At 53.3% G+C, this 19857-nt stretch overlaps 1 protein-coding gene across 2 annotated transcripts in view; it reads left to right on the top strand.

Annotated features, from left to right (window-relative positions):
• The first annotated feature begins 928 nt into the window (after positions 1–928).
• LOC117377400 (A disintegrin and metalloproteinase with thrombospondin motifs 2-like) overlaps positions 929–19857 on the top strand; it is a 135364-nt gene continuing 116435 nt past the window's right edge. For both annotated transcript variants that reach the window (XM_055224775.1, XM_055224774.1), the window contains exons 1-2: positions 929–1151; positions 2426–2829. In XM_055224775.1, the coding sequence (XP_055080750.1) occupies positions 1064–1151; positions 2426–2829 (492 nt within the window). In that variant the 5' untranslated portion in view covers positions 929–1063. The remainder of the gene's footprint in view (positions 1152–2425; positions 2830–19857) is intronic.

Below are 19857 nucleotides of genomic sequence, written 5' to 3'. Positions count from 1 at the left end.
ATAATATTGCACTTATCAAAGTCATCACATCTACATCTGAAAACAGAAGAAAACAGAGAAAAGGGTTTAAGGTTAAACATGGAGTTTGGAACGTGACGTGACGAGGTCATGTGATGTTTACGGGTCATGTGACTGAAGAGTCTTTGTTTGACCTTCATCTTTTCTCTAAAATAAGTCAAACTTTTGAGAGACGTGTAAAGGCTCAGTCGTCCAGGTCTGATCTATGAACTTTAGTGAGGTTAAAGTTCAGTTCAGATTCACATGGGAAAGTCACTTAAAGCCTTTTGTGATTTATTCATAATCATAATCATAATAATGAGAGCGAATGCTGAGCTAAAGAAAATGCAGTAAAAGTCTGATCAAACATTTGCTTTGTCCGTGTGAAGATACTGGTTAATTTCATCATTTATATATTTTACAGCTGTGTTTAAAACACTTCCACAAACGCCTGAGTTATTATTTCTAAATATATTTGCCATATAGTCATGACCCTTGAGAGATCAGAGGTTAAATGAGGCTGTTTAACGTCTCTCTTCTTCTTTTCTTCTACATTTTTGTCTCTTAGGCCTTTGAGAGCTGCGCGCACTTTTCCGTCTGATCCACAGGGGGCGCTACGGGTCGTTTAACACCGGGACGCTGGTGTTGGACGGGATGCATTTAAAGTTGCAGAAGTGTAATAGATGTAAACGCACATGGCGCTGAGAGGAGCTGCTCTCTCCCGCGGGTCCACGGAGGCTGCAGCGCGTCTCTGTCTTTCTCTGTGTTTTTTTCTGTGTTTTTTTTCTGTTTTTCCTCCAAACAGCGGCCGTTGTGTGAAGAACACTTGTCAGAGGATGGGGGCTCGAGTTGAGTGAATGTGAAAGTGTCTGAGGGAGGAGAGAGAGAAGCGGGAGGAGGAGAGGAAGACTCGCAGGCACAGAGTGAGAGAGCGAGGGGAGGAGAGCCGTCGCTCCCCGCGCACTTGTCTAGTTGCGGGCTGCTGTGCTGTTGCTGTCGTGGCGGGGAACTTCACCACACTGGAGCCCGGAGTCCCGCTCTCTCACCTGCGCAGTTCGGAGCTGCCATGGGTCTCTCGCTTGGATTTACAGTGCTCATTGTTCTACCGGCCTTTGCGCTGCACATCAGCGGCCTTTACGTCGCCAGTAGCGTCGGTAAGAAACGTGCTCAGTGTTTACGTTCTTATCTCTGAGTCTGTGCTCTGTTCGTGGAAAAACACTGCCAGGCTTTTGTGCGGCTCAACTTCTCCGCGCTGCTGCTCCGCTGTTGTTGAGGCACTTTCTCGGGTGTTTCTGGTGTAAAACACCGGAGGAGCCGCTGCTTCAGGGTCTGCGGGGCTGACATTATCTGTCGCAGATATCGATCTGTCACAGGACGCTGGAGTCGGATGTCAGCGCATTGATCTCACTATTATCCAATCAGATTATCCGATCATATTATCCGATCAGTCCAGGCACAGAGCCAAAAACAAGCGTGTGTTTAACACAAAACTTAATGTGTGATAATGTGGACTAAAATAACGCGTTTGGTCCAAGGGCACCTGGACTCCGCTCCTGAGACTCCTTTAAGTGTCTGTGTGCGCGCGAGGTGCACAGGCGCGTGTATCACAGTGACACGTGAACCTTTCCCGTGGCTCAAACCTGCAGCTGCGGCTTTACAAATGGAAGTTTGACTGGTAGTTTTCACATTGTGAGCCGTGATATTCTGGGGGCAGATTCTCTCGAGCTCAGATCCTGCGCTTTCCTGTTGACGGAGGAAGGGCACAGGAGGTGTCAGGAGCGCAGCGCGCACTGCTGAGGCTGCCGTTTCCAAACGCGCACTGCGCCGCACCAGCGCCGGGGTCGCCTCTGGGTTTCTGGGTGGGGCTGAGTGTGCTTCAGTGTGTGTGTGTGTGTGTGTTTAAAGGTTACTCCACAGTTTCATTATTTTTGCTTATGGTGGGGCGCATGAAAACATGATTTAGAAATGAAACAGTTGTGCAGAGTGTTTGTGGTGAATCCTCTGGAGCTTTGGTGATGTTCAGCCCCGTGTGTTTACACCAGGCCCATGTGGTGACTCTCCTTTATTTATCTAACCACCATCTTTGTGCCATTTCACTCCTCTTCCCCTGCACCTGTCCCCCTGTCCCTCCATCCCCCTGCCTCACCTGTCCCCCCATCTCCCTGCCTCACCTGTCTCCTCTGTCCCCCCATCCCCCTGCCTCACCTGTCTCCCCTGTCCCCCCGTCCCCTGTGCCCCTGCCTCACGTGTCCCCCTTGTCCCCCCCATCTCCCTGCCTCACCTGTCCCCCGTTCCTCCAATCCCCTGACTCACTTGTCCCCCCTGTCCCTCATCCCCCCTGTCCCTCTGTACCCCTGCCTCACCTGTCCCCCTGCCCCCCCATCCCCCCTGTTTCCCACCTCCCCTTGTCCCCCCTGTGTGTCCCCAGACTCCCTGCAGCACGTGCTGGGGGAGTATGGACTGGTGAGGCCTGTGAGTGTGGATGCAGAAGGCCGCTTCCTGTCGCACGCCGTGTCGGCTGAGCACCTGGCGGGAGGGCAGCCCCGTAGGCGCCGGAGGAGGGAGGTACGAGCAGGCAATGATGAGTGGGAAGATCAGGAGTCCGCCGCAAACCGGGAAAAGCTTTACTACAATGTCACCGTCTTCGGCCGGGAATTCCACCTGTGCCTGCGTCACAACGCCAGGCTGGTGGCCCCCGGAGCCAAGATGGAGTGGCACGATGACAGCGACAGCATTCGGCACACGGAGCCTCTGCATGACCGGTGCCTGTACGTGGGGGACGTTACGGACTCGCCCGGGGCCACCGTGGCCCTCAGCAACTGTGATGGGCTGGTAAGTGCTGACAACACTCAGAGCTGGTCTTTTGTGTTCTCTTTTGGTACATGCTAACATCATTGTGATAAAAGGGTGGAACTGTGCACCCTGTGGTTGGGATCCTGTTGGGTTTGAGAAAAGATTAGCCCAGTTTAAGAAAGCCTAAACATGTGTGCCCTTTGACCTTGTTGTCGCCGTGGTGATGACTGACCTCACGTGCCGCGCTGCATTCTGACTCTTACACCAAGGCCTTAGGCCTATTGTCTGTTAAAGACACAGTCATTGTCCTTCCCAGTCAAATACGTCAGTGCTTTGACAAAGGAAATAGTGATTTGACTAAAATACGCAGTCATGTGATTAGACGATACTGTAAATAAATTGCGCAACAGTTGCTGTTTGAATCGTAAATGCTTTTAATAGAGGAAACATAATGAAGACAGAGAAGCAAAGGAAACAGTTGGTGAATGGCTGAGAATAGAGAGAAGTGAGAGTGTGTGAAGGATCCTGACAAGAACTGCTGAGGAGAACATGCTAAAACAGAGATGGAGTCAGAGGAGCCAGTAAATATCATTCAAACAAACGTGCCGACTCAGGCGGGAGAAGAGCTTCTTCTATTAGGGAATGTGTTCATTACTCAGCCAGATTGGCCCACCGCTGGAGCTGAGTAGCAGCAACTGGATCTGTTTAGGGCTGAGGACACTGGGGACTGAGAGCAGCTGAGAGCGCAGGCAGGGAGCCAGCACAGGCCTGACAGGGACATTTAGGCCGACACCAGCCAGAGGCGTCAGGGCTCCGCTCGGTGATTATACCGAGCTGGACATGGCTGCGTCCAGTTTCACCGTTAAGGCTCCAATTATGTTTTACTGATAATGTCCTCCATAGGGACAATAATATAGAACCTAATCTTAAATCAAGTACAGAGAAATCAAATGACCAAACCAATGTGTACTGTCCCCCTGTCCCCCTGTGTGCTCACTGTCCCCCTGTGTGCTCACTGTCCCCCGTCTCTCTGTGTGCTCACTGTCCCCCGTCCCTCTGTGTGCTCACTGTCCCCCGTCCCTCTGTGTGCTCACTGTCCCCCGTCCCTCTGTGTGCTCACTGTCCCCCGTCCCTCTGTGTGCTCACTGTCCCCCGTCCCTCTGTGTGCTCACTGTCACCCTGTGTGCTCACTGTCCCCTGTCCCTCTGTGTGCTCACTGTCCCCCGTCCCTCTGTGTGCTCACTGTCCCCCGTCCCTCTGTGTGCTCACTGTCCCCCGTCCCTCTGTGTGCTCACTGTCCCCCGTCCCTCTGTGTGCTCACTGTCCCCGTCCCTCTGTGTGCTCACTGTCCCCCGTCCCTCTGTGTGCTCACTGTCCCCCGTCCCTCTGTGTGCTCACTGTCCCCCGTCCCTCTGTGTGCTCACTGTCCCCCGTCCCTCTGTGTGCTCACTGTCCCCCGTCCCTCTGTGTGCTCACTGTCACCCTGTGTGCTCACTGTCCCCTGTCCCTCTGTGTGCTCACTGTCCCCCGTCCCTCTGTGTGCTCACTGTCCCCCGTCCCTCTGTGTGCTCACTGTCCCCCGTCCCTCTGTGTGCTCACTGTCCCCCGTCCCTCTGTGTGCTCACTGTACAGAGAAAGGATCTATGCCCAAAAACTTAAGCCTAATTCACTTTATCTACACCTTTAATGCAGACCTCAGTCTCAAAGTTTAAACGTCTCGGAGTTTAAAGGTCTCGGATTTTAAACGTCTCGGGGTTTAAACGTCTCGGAGTTTAAACGTCTCGGAGTTTAAACGTCTCGGGGTTTAAACATCTCGGGGTTTAAAAGTCTCGGGGTTTAAACGGTCTCGGGGTTTAAACGTCTCGGAGTTTAAACGTCTCGGGGTTTAAACGTCTCGGGGTTTAAACGTCTCGGGGTTTAAACGTCTCGGGGTTTAAACGTCTCGGGGTTTAAAAGTCTCGGGGTTTAAACGGTCTCAGGGTTTAAACGGTCTCGGGGTTTAAACGGTCTCGGGGTTTAAACGTCTCAGAGTTTAAACGTCTCGGGGTTTAAACTGTCTCGGGGTTTAAAGGAGTAGAGTAAACCTGGAGCTCTTTGTGGAGATGACGCTGAGATCAGTTGTTGTTTTGTCTCATTGGTCATTCATTGAATTTGTGTTTTTTAAGCTCAAATGAGCTGAAATTTGGGGCAGGACAATATGGATTTAAATGACTCCAGTCAAAAAACTTAATGGAGACATTTAGGATATTTAAACAAAGGGTTAAGGAGGGATTTTAAAATCACAGCTTTAAGTTCAGCTTCCTCATTTTTTTTTAAATTATCTTAGATATAAGTTACATTTACCACTGAGTGTCTTCAGCAGAGATGTGAATATTGTGATTCTGTGATGCCTTTGGAAGTATGTACATATATATGTACATATATGTACATATATATGTACATATATGTACATATATATGTAGTTTAAAGGTCTCTGGTCAAACACACACAGGTGTCGGGGACGTGGAGCCCGGCCTGGTGTTTGTGAGCGTGTTGGTGTGAGGGTCAGGTGCGTTTGGGTTTGTTTTTGGTAGAAGAATGTGCCACGTCGGCAGCGCTCCAGCGTTTCCTCTCAGACTGAAGCGGCTAAATTAAAATGACTTTAAATACGACGCCATAAATGTAAACGACCAAATATGAAATAGTAAAATGTTCTACATTCTGAATGAAGAAGCTGAAGGTTTCATGTGCTGTAAATGTGTAAAAAGGAGCAGATCGTTTACTTTAATGATATGCAAATAAAGTGTAATTGTTTTGGCTTTGAATAAGTGGAGTTATTGATTAAAGCATAATGTTTAAAGGGGAGTAACGCTGATTAATCATCATAATTAAAGTTTGCCGCACTCGTGCTGTAGTACGCAGCTCACACACAGTGTTCTGTGACAGAATACCACTTTTCTAATTTAGCGCAGCTCCTAAAATAATCAGTTTTGACAAATGGCAGGTGGCTTCGGGTTACCGTGGGAACAGCAGGTCACATGGGTCTCAGGACACAGAAGGAGGCGGAGCGTGACAGCTGCACACACACCTGGATCATCAGACACAGAGATGTGCTGTAAACGGTGTAATAAATGTATCTGTATAAGTAGATTTTTTACACTCGCACGGCTAAATATTATAAATGACATATGTTCATTTATTTATATGTTATTAACATTTATTAAAGTGTTTAAATGATATTTAAATAACATCTTCAAGTTAAAATGTGAAGAATACTGTGGTTAATGTTGCTGTCCTATACAGTTCTTCAGTGATGATGTCACTTCCAGGTCCAAATTTACGGCTGATTTCTGCATGTTTTTTTTTTTTTGTTTTTTTTGCCACAAAGCTACCGACCCAGAAGTGACATCACACTTAACAACTGTTCACCTGCAGAGCCCGATGTGTGAAATGTTTCCCTCCGTCTCAAAGCCTCACTGTGGTCTGCACCTCGGGGTCTTTCTCTCATCGTCGGTCTCACATTTTGTGGCAACAGGAGAGTTCACCTGATGATGTAATGAGGGGGTCAGGAAAATGACAGAGAAAGAGGAAGAATGTGGCACGCCCCCAACCCCCCCCCCCCCCCAACAGAGCCACAACCAGCCCCCCAGACAGAGCCACAACCAGCCCCCCAGACAGAGCCACAACCAGCCCCCCCCAACAGAGCCACAACCAGCCCCCCAGACAGAGCCACAACTAGCCCCCCAGACAGAGCCACAACTAGCCCCCCCCAACAGAGCCACAACCAGCCCCCCAGACAGAGCCACAACCAGCCCCCCCCAGACAGAGCCACAACCAGCCCCCCCCAGACAGAGCCACAACCAGGCCCCAGACAGAGCCACAACCAGCCCCCCAGACAGAGCCACAACCAGCCCCCCAACAGAGCCACAACCAGCCCCCCCCAGACAGAGTCACAACCAGCCCCCCCAACAGAGCCACAACCAGCCCCCCAGACAGAGCCGCAACCAGCCCCCCCAACAGAACCACAACCAGCCCCCCAGACAGAGCCACAACCAGCCCCCCCCAGACAGAGCCGCAACCAGCCCCCCCAACAGAGCCACAACCAGCCCCCCCAGACAGAGCCACAACCAGCCCCTCAGTCAGAGTGGCATCCCCAGCCCCTGAGACAGAGCCTTTTCGGACAGAGCCTCTTTGGACAGAGCCTCTTTGGACAGAGCCTCTTTGGACAGAGCCTCTTTGGACAGAGCCTCTTTGGACAGAGCCGTTGTCTGTTTTTACCTCCAGCGCTGATCACAAACTGGTGCTGAGGGTTTTTCCCACTGTGTTAAAATATGAGATCCAGACGTGTTTTAAAAGTGCTGTGTACTCCTGAGACAATAAGTACTGTACTGCTGTGTGTGTTATTCGTGTGTGTTATTTGTGTGTGTGTTATTGGTGTGTGTCATTCATGCGTGTGTTATTGGTGTGTGTGTTATCCGTGTGCAGAAGATAAGTCTTATTTTAACACTTACAGTGCGGAAAAGCTGAAGCTGTGACACTTTTCTGAAGGAGGCACATTGTTTATTTAATGAAACTGGCCCATTAAGTTTATTACAGTGATGTGTCTCTGCCCCCGTCTGTGCTCTGTGTGCGGAGATTTGCATGTGCAGGTAAGCGTGTATGTAGGTATGGAAGTACTATGACTTCCTTTTGTGGTTTATATTTGTATATATTGTCTATATGTAGTAATGTAGAAAATGAAGTACAATACAGAGATTAAACCTTTCACAGTACTACAGAACTTTTGTAGAGGTGAACACTGATAAAATGTCAATATCGGCCTGTATCAAAGAGCCTTGTGCTTTTATACAAGGCCTCATGATTTTAGCTCAGGCCTCGTGCTGTTAGCCCTGGCCTCAAGTAGTGCTTTTAGCCCAGGCCTTGTCCTGTTAGCCCAGACCTCGTGCTGTTAGCCCAGTCCTTGTACTTATATCCAAGGCCTCGTGCTTTTAGTCCAGGCCTTGTGCTGTTAGCCAAGGCCTTGTGCTGTTAGCCAAGGCCTTGTGCTGTTAGCCAAGGCCTTGTGCTGTTAGCCCAGGCCTCGTGTAGTGCTTTTAGCCCAGGCCTCGTGCTGTTAGCCAAGGCCTTGTGCTGTTAGCCAAGGCCTTGTGCTGTTAGCCCAGGCCTCATGTAGTGCTGTTAGCCCAGGCCTTGTGCTTTTAGCCCAGACCGCATATTTTTAGCCTAGGCCTCGTGCTGTTAGCCCAGGTCTCGTGCTGTTAACCATGGCCTCAAGTAGTGCTGTTAGCCCAGGCCTCGTGTAGTGCTATTAGCCCAGGCCTCGTGCTGTTAGCCTTGGTCTCGTGTAGTGCTTTTAGCCCAGGCCTCGTCCTGTTAGCCCAGACCTCGTGCTGTTAGCCCAGGCCTCGTGTTGTGCTTTTAGCCCAGGCCTCATGCTTTTATCCCAGACCTTGTGCTGTTAGCCCAGGCCTCTTGCTGTTAGCCCTGACCTCGTGTAGTCCTGTTAGCCCAGGCCTCGTGCTTTTAGCCCAGGCCTTGTGTTGTTAGCCCAGGCCTCTTGCTGTTAGCCCTGGCCTCGTGTAGTGCTGTTAGACCAGGCCTCATGTAGTGCTTTTAGCCCAGGCCTCGTGTTGTTAGCCCTGGCATCCTGTTGTTAGCTCTGGCCTTGTGTAGTGCTTTTAATCCAGGCCTTGTGTTGTTAGCCATGGCCTCATGTAGTGCTGTTAGCCCAGGCCTCGTGCTGTTAGCCCTGGCCTTGTGTAGTGCTGTTAGCCCAGACCTCGTGCTGTTAGCCCAGACCTCGTGCTGTTAGCCCTGGCCTCGTGTAGTGCTGTTAGCCCAGTCCTCATGCTTTTAGCCCAGGCCTCGTGCTGTTAGCCCAGGCCTCGTGCTGTTAGCACAGGCCTTATGTAGTGCTGTTAGCCCAGACCTCGTGTTGTTAGCCCTGGCCTCGAGTAGTGCTGTTAGCCCAGGCCTTGTGCTGTTAGCTCTGTCCTCATGTAATGCTTTTAGTCCAGGCCTCGTGCTGTTAGCCCTGGCCTCGTGTTGTTAGCCCTGGCCTCGTGTTGTTAGCCCTGGCCTTGTGTAGTGCTTTTAATTCAGACCTCGTCCTGTTAGCCCAGACCTCGTGCTGTTAGCCCAGGCCTCGTGTTGTGCTTTTAGCCCAGGCCTCATGCTTTTATCCCAGACCTTGTGCTGTTGGCCCAGACCTCGTGCTGTTAGCCCAGGCCTTGTGTTGTGCTTTTAGCCCAGGCCTCATGCTTTTATCCCAGACCTTGTGCTGTTAGCCCAGGCCTCTTGCTGTTAGCCCTGACCTCGTGTAGTCCTGTTAGCCCAGGCCTCGTGCTTTTAGCCCAGACCTTGTGTTGTTAGCCCAGGCCTCTTGCTGTTAGCCCTGGCCTTGTGTAGTGCTGTTAGACCAGGCCTCATGTTGTTAGCCCTGGCATCCTGTTGTTAGCTCTGGCCTTGTGTAGTGCTTTTAATCCAAGCCTTGTGTTGTTAGCCCTGGCCTCATGTAGTGCTGTTAGCCCAGGCCTCGTGCTGTTAGCCCTGGCCTTGTGTAGTGCTGTTAGCCCAGACCTCGTGCTGTTAGCCTAGACCTCGTGCTGTTAGCCCTGGCCTTGTGTAGTGCTGTTAGCCCAGTCCTCGTGCTTTTAGCCCAGACCTCATGCTGTTAGCCCTGACCTCGTGTTATTAGCCCAGGCCTCGTGCTGTTAGCCCAGGCCTTGTGCTGTTAGCCCAGGCCTTGTGCTGTTAGCCCAGGCCTCATGTAGTGCTGTTAGCCCAGGCCTCGTGCTGTTAGCCCTGGCCTCGTGTAGTGCTGTTAGCCCAGTCCTCGTGCTGTTAGCCCAGACCTCGTGCTGTTAGCCCAGGCCTCATGTTGTTAGCCCAGACCTCGTGTTGTTAGCCCTGGCCTCAAGTAGTGCTGTTAGCCCAGGCCTTGTGCTGTTAGCCCTGTCCTCATGTAATGCTTTTAGTCCAGGCCTCGTGCTGTTAGCCCTGGCCTCGTGTTGTTAGCCCTGGCCTCGTGTTGTTAGCCCTGGCCTCGAGTAGTGCTGTTAGCCAAGGCCTCATGCTGTTAGCCCAAGCCTTGTGCTTTTAGCTCAAGCCTCATCCTGTTAGCCCTGGCCTCGAGTAGTGCTGTTAGCCCAGGCCTCGTGCTGTTAGCCCTGGCCTCGAGTAGTGCTGTTAGCCCAATTCAATTCAATTGATGGGGGAAACCGGAGTACCCGGAGGAAACCCATCCAGACACGAGGAGAAACATGAAAAACTCCACACAGAAAGGCCTGGGCGACCCGGGGATCAACCAAACCTTCTTGCTGTGAGGCATGAGTGTTGCCACTCAGCCAGGAAAAATCAGGAAAAATCAGGCCTCGTGTAGCGCTTTTAGCCCAGGCCTCGTGCTTTTAGCCCAGGCCTTGTGCTGTTAGCCCTGACCTCAAGTAGTGATGTTAACCCAGGCCTCGTGCTGTTAGCCCAGGCCTCGTGTTGTTAGCCCAGGCCTTGTGCTGTTAGCCCAGGCCTCGTGCTGTTAGCCCAGGCCTCGTGCTTTTAGCCCAGGCCTCGTGCTTTTAGCCCAGGCCTTGTGCTGTTAGCCCTGACCTCAAGTAGTGATGTTAACCCAGGCCTCGTGCTGTTAGCCCAGGCCTCGTGTTGTTAGCCCAGGCCTTGTGCTGTTAGCCCAGGCCTCGTGCTGTTAGCCCAGGCCTCGTGCTTTTAGCCCAGGCCTCGTGTTGTTAGCCCAGGCCTCGTGCTGTTAGCCCAGGTCTCGTGTTGTTAGTCCAGGCCTCGTGCTGTTAGCCCTGGCCTCGTGTTGTTAGCCCTGGCCTCGTGCTTTTAGCCCAGGCCTCGTGTAGTGCTGTTAGCCCAGGCCTCGTGCTGTTAGCCCTGGCCTTGTGTAGTGCTGTTAGCCCAGACCTCGTGCTGTTAGCCTAGACCTCGTGCTGTTAGCCCTGGCCTCGTGTAGTGCTGTTAGCCCAGTCCTCGTGCTTTTAGCCCAGACCTCATGCTGTTAGCCCTGACCTCGTGTTGTTAGCCCAGGCCTCGTGCTGTTAGCCCAGGCCTTGTGCTGTTAGCCCAGGCCTTGTGCTGTTAGCCCAGGCCTCGTGTAGTGCTGTTAGCTCAGGCCTCATGTAGTGCTGTTAGCCCAGGCCTCGTGCTGTTAGCCCTGGCCTCGTGTAGTGCTGTTAGCCCAGTCCTCGTGCTGTTAGCCCAGACCTCGTGCTGTTAGCCCAGGCCTCATGTTGTTAGCCCAGACCTCGTGTTGTTAGCCCTGGCCTCAAGTAGTGCTGTTAGCCCAGGCCTTGTGCTGTTAGCCCTGTCCTCATGTAATGCTTTTAGTCCAGGCCTCGTGCTGTTAGCCCTGGCCTCGTGTTGTTAGCCCTGGCCTCGTGTTGTTAGCCCTGTCCTCATGTAATGCTTTTAATCCAGACCTCGTGTTGTTAGCCCTGGCCTCGTGTTGTTAGCCCTGGCCTCGAGTAGTGCTGTTAGCCAAGGCCTCGTGCTGTTAGCCCAAGCCTTGTGCTTTTAGCTCAAGCCTCATCCTGTTAGCCCTGGCCTCGAGTAGTGCTGTTAGCCCAGGCCTCGTGCTGTTAGCCCTGGCCTCGAGTAGTGCTGTTAGCCCAATTCAATTCAATTGATGGGGGAAACCGGAGTACCCGGAGGAAACCCATCCAGACACGAGGAGAAACATGAAAAACTCCACACAGAAAGGCCTGGGCGACCCGGGGATCAACCAAACCTTCTTGCTTTGAGGCATGAGTGTTGCCACTCAGCCAGGAAAAATCAGGAAAAATCAGGCCTCGTGTAGCGCTTTTAGCCCAGGCCTCGTGCTTTTAGCCCAGGCCTTGTGCTGTTAGCCCTGACCTCAAGTAGTGATGTTAACCCAGGCCTCGTGCTGTTAGCCCAGGCCTCGTGTTGTTAGCCCAGGCCTTGTGCTGTTAGCCCAGGCCTCGTGCTGTTAGCCCAGGCCTCGTGCTTTTAGCCCAGGCCTCGTGTTGTTAGCCCAGGCCTCGTGCTGTTAGCCCAGGTCTCGTGTTGTTAGTCCAGGCCTCGTGCTGTTAGCCCTGGCCTCGTGTTGTTAGCCCTGGCCTCGTGCTTTTAGCCCAGGCCTCGTGTAGTGCTGTTAGCCCAGGCCTCGTGCTGTTAGCCCAGGCCTCGTGCTGTTAGCCCTGGCCTCGTGTTGTTAGCCCTGGCCTCGTGCTGTTAGCCCAGGCCTCGTGTTGTTAGTCCAGGCCTCATGCTGTTAGCCCTGGCCTCGTGTTGTTAGCCCAGGCCTCGTGTTGTTAGCCCAGGCCTCGTGTAGTGCTTTTAGCCCTGGCCTCGTGCTATTAGCCCAGGCCTCGTGTTGTTAGCCCAGGCCTCGTGCTGTTAGCCCAGGCCTCGTGTTGTTAGTCCAGGCCTCGTGCTGTTAGCCCAGGCCTCGTGTTGTTAGCCCTGGCCTCGTGCTGTTAGCCCAGGCCTCGTGCTGTTAGCCCAGGCCTCGTGTTGTTAGCCCAGGCCTCGTGTTGTTAGCCCTGGCCTCGTGTTGTTAGTCCAGGCCTCGTGCTGTTAGCCCAGGCCTCGTGTTGTTAGTCCAGGCCTCATGTTGTTAGCCCTGGCCTCGTGTTGTTAGTCCAGGCCTCATGTTGTTAGTCCAGGCCTCGTGCTGTTAGCCCAGGCCTCGTGTTGTTAGTCCAGGCCTCGTGTTGTTAGTCCAGGCCTCGTGCTGTTAGCCCAGGCCTCGTGTTGTTAGTCCAGGCCTCGTGCTGTTAGCCCAGGCCTCGTGTTGTTAGCCCTGGCCTCGTGCTTTTAGCCCAGGCCTCGTGTAGTGCTGTTAGCCCAGGCCTCGTGCTGTTAGCCCAGGCCTCGTGCTGTTAGCCCAGGCCTTGTGTTGTTAGCCCTGGCCTCGTGCTGTTAGCCCAGGCCTCGTGCTGTTAGCCCAGGCCTCGTGTTGTTAGTCCAGGCCTCATGCTGTTAGCCCTGGCCTCGTGTTGTTAGCCCAGGCCTCGTGTTGTTAGCCCAGGCCTCGTGTAGTGCTTTTAGCCCAGGCCTTGTGCTATTAGTCCAGGCCTCGTGTTGTTAGCCCAGGCCTCGTGCTGTTAGCCCAGGCCTCGTGTTGTTAGTCCAGGCCTCGTGCTGTTAGCCCAGGCCTCGTGTTGTTAGCCCAGGCCTCGTGCTGTTAGTCCAGGCCTCGTGTTGTTAGTCCAGGCCTCGTGCTGTTAGCCCAGGCCTCGTGTTGTTAGTCCAGGCCTCGTGTTGTTAGTCCAGGCCTCGTGCTGTTAGCCCAGGCCTCGTGCTGTTAGTCCAGGCCTCGTGCTGTTAGCCCAGGCCTCGTGTTGTTAGTCCAGGCCTCGTGCTGTTAGTCCGGGCCTCGTGCTGTTAGCCCGGGCCTCGTGCTGTTAGTCCGGGCCTCGTGCTGTTAGCCCAGGCCTCGTGCTGTTAGCCCAGGCCTCGTGTTGTTAGCCCAGGCCTCGTGTTGTTAGTCCAGGCCTCGTGTTGTTAGTCCAGGCCTCGTGCTGTTAGCCCAGGCCTCGTGTTGTTAGTCCAGGCCTCGTGTTGTTAGTCCAGGCCTCGTGCTGTTAGCCCAGGCCTCGTGTTGTTAGTCCAGGCCTCGTGCTGTTAGCCCGGGCCTCGTGTTGTTAGCCCTGGCCTCGTGCTTTTAGCCCAGGCCTCGTGTAGTGCTGTTAGCCCAGGCCTCGTGCTGTTAGCCCAGGCCTCGTGCTGTTAGCCCAGGCCTCGTGCTGTTAGCCCAGGCCTCGTGTTGTTAGCCCTGGCCTCGTGCTGTTAGCCCAGGCCTCGTGCTGTTAGCCCAGGCCTCGTGTTGTTAGTCCAGGCCTCATGCTGTTAGCCCTGGCCTCGTGTTGTTAGCCCAGGCCTCGTGTTGTTAGCCCAGGCCTCGTGTAGTGCTTTTAGCCCAGGCCTCGTGCTATTAGCCCAGGCCTCGTGTTGTTAGCCCAGGCCTCGTGCTGTTAGCCCAGGCCTCGTGCTGTTAGTCCGGGCCTTGTGCTGTTAGCCCAGGCCTCGTGCTGTTAGCCCTGGCCTCGTGTTGTTAGTCCAGGCCTTGTGTTGTTAGCCCAGGCCTCGTGTTGTTAGCCCTGGCCTCGTGTTGTTAGTCCAGGCCTCGTGCTGTTAGCCCAGGCCTCGTGTTGTTAGTCCAGGCCTCGTGTTGTTAGCCCTGGCCTCGTGTTGTTAGTCCAGGCCTCGTGCTGTTAGTCCAGGCCTCGTGTTGTTAGTCCAGGCCTCGTGCTGTTAGCCCAGGCCTCGTGCTGTTAGCCCAGGCCTCGTGTTGTTAGCCCTGGCCTCGTGCTGTTAGCCCAGGCCTCGTGCTGTTAGCCCAGGCCTCGTGTTGTTAGTCCAGGCCTCATGCTGTTAGCCCTGGCCTCGTGTTGTTAGCCCAGGCCTCGTGTTGTTAGCCCAGGCCTCGTGTAGTGCTGTTAGCCCTGGCCTCGTGCTATTAGCCCAGGCCTCGTGTTGTTAGCCCAGGCCTCGTGCTGTTAGCCCAGGCCTCGTGTTGTTAGTCCAGGCCTCGTGCTGTTAGCCCAGGCCTCGTGTTGTTAGCCCTGGCCTCGTGCTGTTAGCCCAGGCCTCGTGCTGTTAGCCCAGGCCTCGTGTTGTTAGCCCAGGCCTCGTGTTGTTAGCCCTGGCCTCGTGTTGTTAGTCCAGGCCTCGTGCTGTTAGCCCAGGCCTCGTGTTGTTAGTCCAGGCCTCATGTTGTTAGCCCTGGCCTCGTGTTGTTAGTCCAGGCCTCATGTTGTTAGTCCAGGCCTCGTGCTGTTAGCCCAGGCCTCGTGTTGTTAGTCCAGGCCTCGTGTTGTTAGTCCAGGCCTCGTGCTGTTAGCCCAGGCCTCGTGTTGTTAGTCCAGGCCTCGTGCTGTTAGCCCAGGCCTCGTGTTGTTAGCCCTGGCCTCGTGCTTTTAGCCCAGGCCTCGTGTAGTGCTGTTAGCCCAGGCCTCGTGCTGTTAGCCCAGGCCTCGTGCTGTTAGCCCAGGCCTTGTGTTGTTAGCCCTGGCCTCGTGCTGTTAGCCCAGGCCTCGTGCTGTTAGCCCAGGCCTCGTGTTGTTAGTCCAGGCCTCATGCTGTTAGCCCTTGCCTCGTGTTGTTAGCCCAGGCCTCGTGTTGTTAGCCCAGGCCTCGTGTAGTGCTTTTAGCCCAGGCCTCGTGCTATTAGTCCAGGCCTCGTGTTGTTAGCCCAGGCCTCGTGCTGTTAGCCCAGGCCTCGTGTTGTTAGTCCAGGCCTCGTGCTGTTAGCCCAGGCCTCGTGTTGTTAGCCCAGGCCTCGTGCTGTTAGTCCAGGCCTCGTGTTGTTAGTCCAGGCCTCGTGCTGTTAGCCCAGGCCTCGTGTTGTTAGTCCAGGCCTCGTGTTGTTAGTCCAGGCCTCGTGCTGTTAGCCCAGGCCTCGTGCTGTTAGTCCAGGCCTCGTGCTGTTAGCCCAGGCCTCGTGTTGTTAGTCCAGGCCTCGTGCTGTTAGTCCGGGCCTCGTGCTGTTAGCCCGGGCCTCGTGCTGTTAGTCCGGGCCTCGTGCTGTTAGCCCAGGCCTCGTGCTGTTAGCCCAGGCCTCGTGTTGTTAGCCCAGGCCTCGTGTTGTTAGTCCAGGCCTCGTGTTGTTAGTCCAGGCCTCGTGCTGTTAGCCCAGGCCTCGTGTTGTTAGTCCAGGCCTCGTGTTGTTAGTCCAGGCCTCGTGCTGTTAGCCCAGGCCTCGTGTTGTTAGTCCAGGCCTCGTGCTGTTAGCCCGGGCCTCGTGTTGTTAGCCCTGGCCTCGTGCTTTTAGCCCAGGCCTCGTGTAGTGCTGTTAGCCCAGGCCTCGTGCTGTTAGCCCAGGCCTCGTGCTGTTAGCCCAGGCCTCGTGCTGTTAGCCCAGGCCTCGTGTTGTTAGCCCTGGCCTCGTGCTGTTAGCCCAGGCCTCGTGCTGTTAGCCCAGGCCTCGTGTTGTTAGTCCAGGCCTCATGCTGTTAGCCCTGGCCTCGTGTTGTTAGCCCAGGCCTCGTGTTGTTAGCCCAGGCCTCGTGTAGTGCTTTTAGCCCAGGCCTCGTGCTATTAGCCCAGGCCTCGTGTTGTTAGCCCAGGCCTCGTGCTGTTAGCCCAGGCCTCGTGTTGTTAGCCCTGGCCTTGTGCTGTTAGCCCAGGCCTCGTGCTGTTAGCCCTGGCCTCGTGTTGTTAGTCCAGGCCTTGTGTTGTTAGCCCAGGCCTCGTGTTGTTAGCCCTGGCCTCGTGTTGTTAGTCCAGGCCTCGTGCTGTTAGCCCAGGCCTCGTGTTGTTAGTCCAGGCCTCGTGTTGTTAGCCCTGGCCTCGTGTTGTTAGTCCAGGCCTCGTGCTGTTAGTCCAGGCCTCGTGTTGTTAGTCCAGGCCTCGTGCTGTTAGCCCAGGCCTCGTGCTGTTAGCCCAGGCCTCGTGTTGTTAGCCCTGGCCTCGTGCTGTTAGCCCAGGCCTCGTGCTGTTAGCCCAGGCCTCGTGTTGTTAGTCCAGGCCTCATGCTGTTAGCCCTGGCCTCGTGTTGTTAGCCCAGGCCTCGTGTTGTTAGCCCAGGCCTCGTGTAGTGCTTTTAGCCCAGGCCTCGTGCTATTAGCCCAGGCCTCGTGTTGTTAGCCCAGGCCTCGTGCTGTTAGCCCAGGCCTCGTGTTGTTAGTCCAGGCCTCGTGCTGTTAGCCCAGGCCTCGTGTTGTTAGTCCAGGCCTTGTGTTGTTAGCCCAGGCCTCGTGTTGTTAGCCCTGGCCTCGTGTTGTTAGTCCAGGCCTCGTGCTGTTAGCCCAGGCCTCGTGTTGTTAGTCCAGGCCTCGTGCTGTTAGCCCAGGCCTCGTGTTGTTAGCCCAGGCCTCGTGTTGTTAGTCCAGGCCTCGTGCTGTTAGCCCAGGCCTCGTGTTGTTAGCCCAGGCCTCATGCTGTTAGCCCAGGCCTCGTGCTGTTAGCCCAGGCCTCATGCTGTTAGTCCAGGCCTCGTGTTGTTAGTCCAGGCCTCGTGTTGTTAGTCCAGGCCTCGTGCTGTTAGCCCAGGCCTCGCTCTGTTAGCCCAGGCCTCTTGTTGTTAGTCCAGGCCTCGTGCTGTTAGCCCAGGCCTCGTGTTGTTAGTCCAGGCCTCGTGCTGTTAGCCCAGGCCTCGTGTTGTTAGCCCAGGCCTCGTGTTGTTAGCCCAGGCCTCGTGTTGTTAGCCCAGGCCTCGTGTAGTGCTGTTAGCTCTTTTTACTGATTCAAAAGTCTATTTAAACCTTGTTGAACCTGTAATTTCCACAGATGAGGTGCAGTTGTTCGTGTTGTTCGAAGCTAAACACTTTGACGTGCGCTCGTATGGGAGGTTAATGATGCAGACAGTGTTGACAGACGGCGATAGTAATAACCACAAACTGCCTAAACCCGGCGACACGGGCACTGGCCCGGCTCCCCCTCTGTCATTACGTCTCTATTAAGAATGAACAGAGGAGGCAGCAGTGGACACACTGATCCAACCGGAGCGGCCGCAGTTAAACGCAGTCAGGCGTGGCGCTCCCTGGACCAGCGTGGCGCTCCCCGGTGGTGTGTTATTCCACTGCGGGTCACATGATAAGCAGCTCTACACTGTAATCAGCTCAAATTGAAACTATGACATCAATTACAGCGGGACACGCAGCTGTTACTGACCCCGGCCTTTCTCCGAGGCTTTGTGCGAAAGAACGAGGGATGAGAGCGGAGTGGTGTTGGGAACCGCGGGACCGGAGGGAGGGCCAGGTGCACGCATCAGAGCGCCGAAGCATGAATGGAGAGAGAGAGGGATACAGCGCTGGGTATCTGATTGCAGGTTCCACCCCGCAGTGTAGCTCCACTCAAACACACAATTACTCAATCTAGAGCTATTACCAGACAGAGAGAGGGAGGGAGAGTCAGGCAGATCGAGAGCAGCCCATTCGGAGGAGAGCGGAGGAGAAAAGGAGTGCTTTTACCAGACCTGTGATTATGGCGCTCACTCAGAGCACTTAACCAGCCTCCTCTATCCTGCCTCTGTCATTCAAACACTCCGGCACAGCTGATTGTTTTGAGTGGAGCAAATAAGAGGATTCACCCAGGAAAATACCCCGGTGTTAGGCGTGTGATTACCGGGGGACACCTCCCTGACGTCAGAGACGCTCAGATCTCAACAAGCTCCGAACCATCCTCTCGTGTGTGCACATAACATAGTGTATTTCATAACTGCATGTTCGCTTTCAACACTTTTAGACCAAACATAAAACAACACTGTGTTTGCCTTAAAGGATGGAGGGTCCACTACCTGCATATCTCCATGGAGACGCCACTGCTTTGTCTGAACTTCCAATACACAGCAGAAAAGTTACATAGTGCAGCTTTAAAATGTTGGATTTGTCCTCTGCCGCCAACACTTCCTTCAGTATCGCTGAGGCGAACTATCACCCCAGTGTGTGACCACAGCATCCAGAAAATGTCCCGCTCTCTCGTTAGTATCACGGTCAGGACATAAGGACCTGGAGGATTCTCATTTTTGTGCATGTTTTGGGGAAACTGTAGTACTCACAATCTGATAATTAAATACAATAAACACTCTGTGTCTGTTGGTCTGAGGCTGCACTCAGCTCAGCCAAAGTGAGAAGTTTATCCAAATAGAGTTGGTATTCAATAAAAAGGTAACAGTGTATTTGCATCATTAAAGTTCTGTTCTGATGCTATAGTTCATGTTCTCTGACTAAACGAATACAAGTATAAAATACTAATTAGACAAGGAGGTTTTGCTCTTGGCCTGTGTCCCCTCCTGTCACTCTTCGGTGGAGCACTCCTTCAGGACCAGGGCGGATCAATGGGAGCTGCATCAGCACTTCTCCTGCTAACTGGCCTCTGTGGGACAGTTACTCCACCGCTGTCCTCAGACTTGGGCTTTATTAAGATATTTACACAAGGATATCATAAAAATAGTGTCTTCTTTTCTGTTTAAATATACTATTGGGTTTTCATGCCAAATGCCCTGACCGACCCAGTTCTTTTATCCAAGAATTTGTTTCATAAATCCAGGACAAACAGGTTCAGTTTCAAAGTAGAAAGGTTATGTTTTTATTGTCTCGTTGCTAATAATAGTTTTAGGAAGTAGCTCTGAAAACACACACGTTTAGTCCTGGTCTGATGTAATTAGTCCTATTTGTTCTTTGCTTGTGTTAGGATTGTAGTGTTTACACCTCCTTTAATGGGATGGAGCTGGTCCCTGTATGTGCTCTTCTCTCTGTGTCAGCAGGAGAGCCAGAATCACACCTCACCACAGACATTCACACTCCCTCATCTTACTAAGACTGTTTGTTTTGTAGACAAAATAATCACTTTTCCTGTTACAGTGTTTTATATTTGGGGTTTTTGCCAGAGCCGAAGAGCAGTGTACCAGCATATGTAATATGTTATATAATAATGTAATGTGTGGGCTGGAGTGAAGCATCAGAAACAAAGAAACACATCTCCAGCTTTGATCACTGCAACTGATCATCTGCCACAGTACAAAAGAAGCTTTGGATTCTACCATTATATAATGACGATGTAATGCAGACTTTGAGATGACCTCGTCCACGTCCAGGACCTGGTCAGACTGAAGAGCGCTGGAAGGTGTGTGGACTACAGTTAGCTTACAGTTAGTTCTGAATCAGGGACAGAAGCTACATCTTCATCTTTTCTGTTTCTCTCATCCTTGAGCTCGAGTCCGCCGCAGCAGCAAGGTACAATTATGAAACAGCCATGACCTTTGACCCCACCAGTAAGAAGTAGAGAATCGATAAGTGTAACCCATCCTCATAGGAAGTTGTTTACGACTCACCAGGAAAGAGCTCGGATCATCGATCATGATCCACTGATCAGCCATAGCATTACGACACCTGAACACGACACCTGAACATCACACCTGAACATCAAACCTGAACATCGCACCTGAACATCGCACCTGAACATCACACTTAAACATCACACCTGAACATCACACCTGAACATCGCACCTGAACATCACACTTAAACATCACACCTGAACATCGCACCTGAACATCGCACCTGAACATCACACTTAAACATCACACCTGAACATCGCACCTGAACATCACACCTGCACATCACACCTGCACATCACACCTGCACATCGCACCTGCACATCGCACCTGAACA

The sequence above is a fragment of the Periophthalmus magnuspinnatus genome, chromosome 10 (genome assembly GCF_009829125.3).
Source record: "Periophthalmus magnuspinnatus isolate fPerMag1 chromosome 10, fPerMag1.2.pri, whole genome shotgun sequence".
NCBI classification, from domain to species: Eukaryota; Metazoa; Chordata; class Actinopteri; order Gobiiformes; family Gobiidae; genus Periophthalmus; species Periophthalmus magnuspinnatus.
The sequence above is the reverse complement of the archived record's forward strand: the minus strand, read 5'-3'. Positions and strand labels throughout refer to the sequence as shown.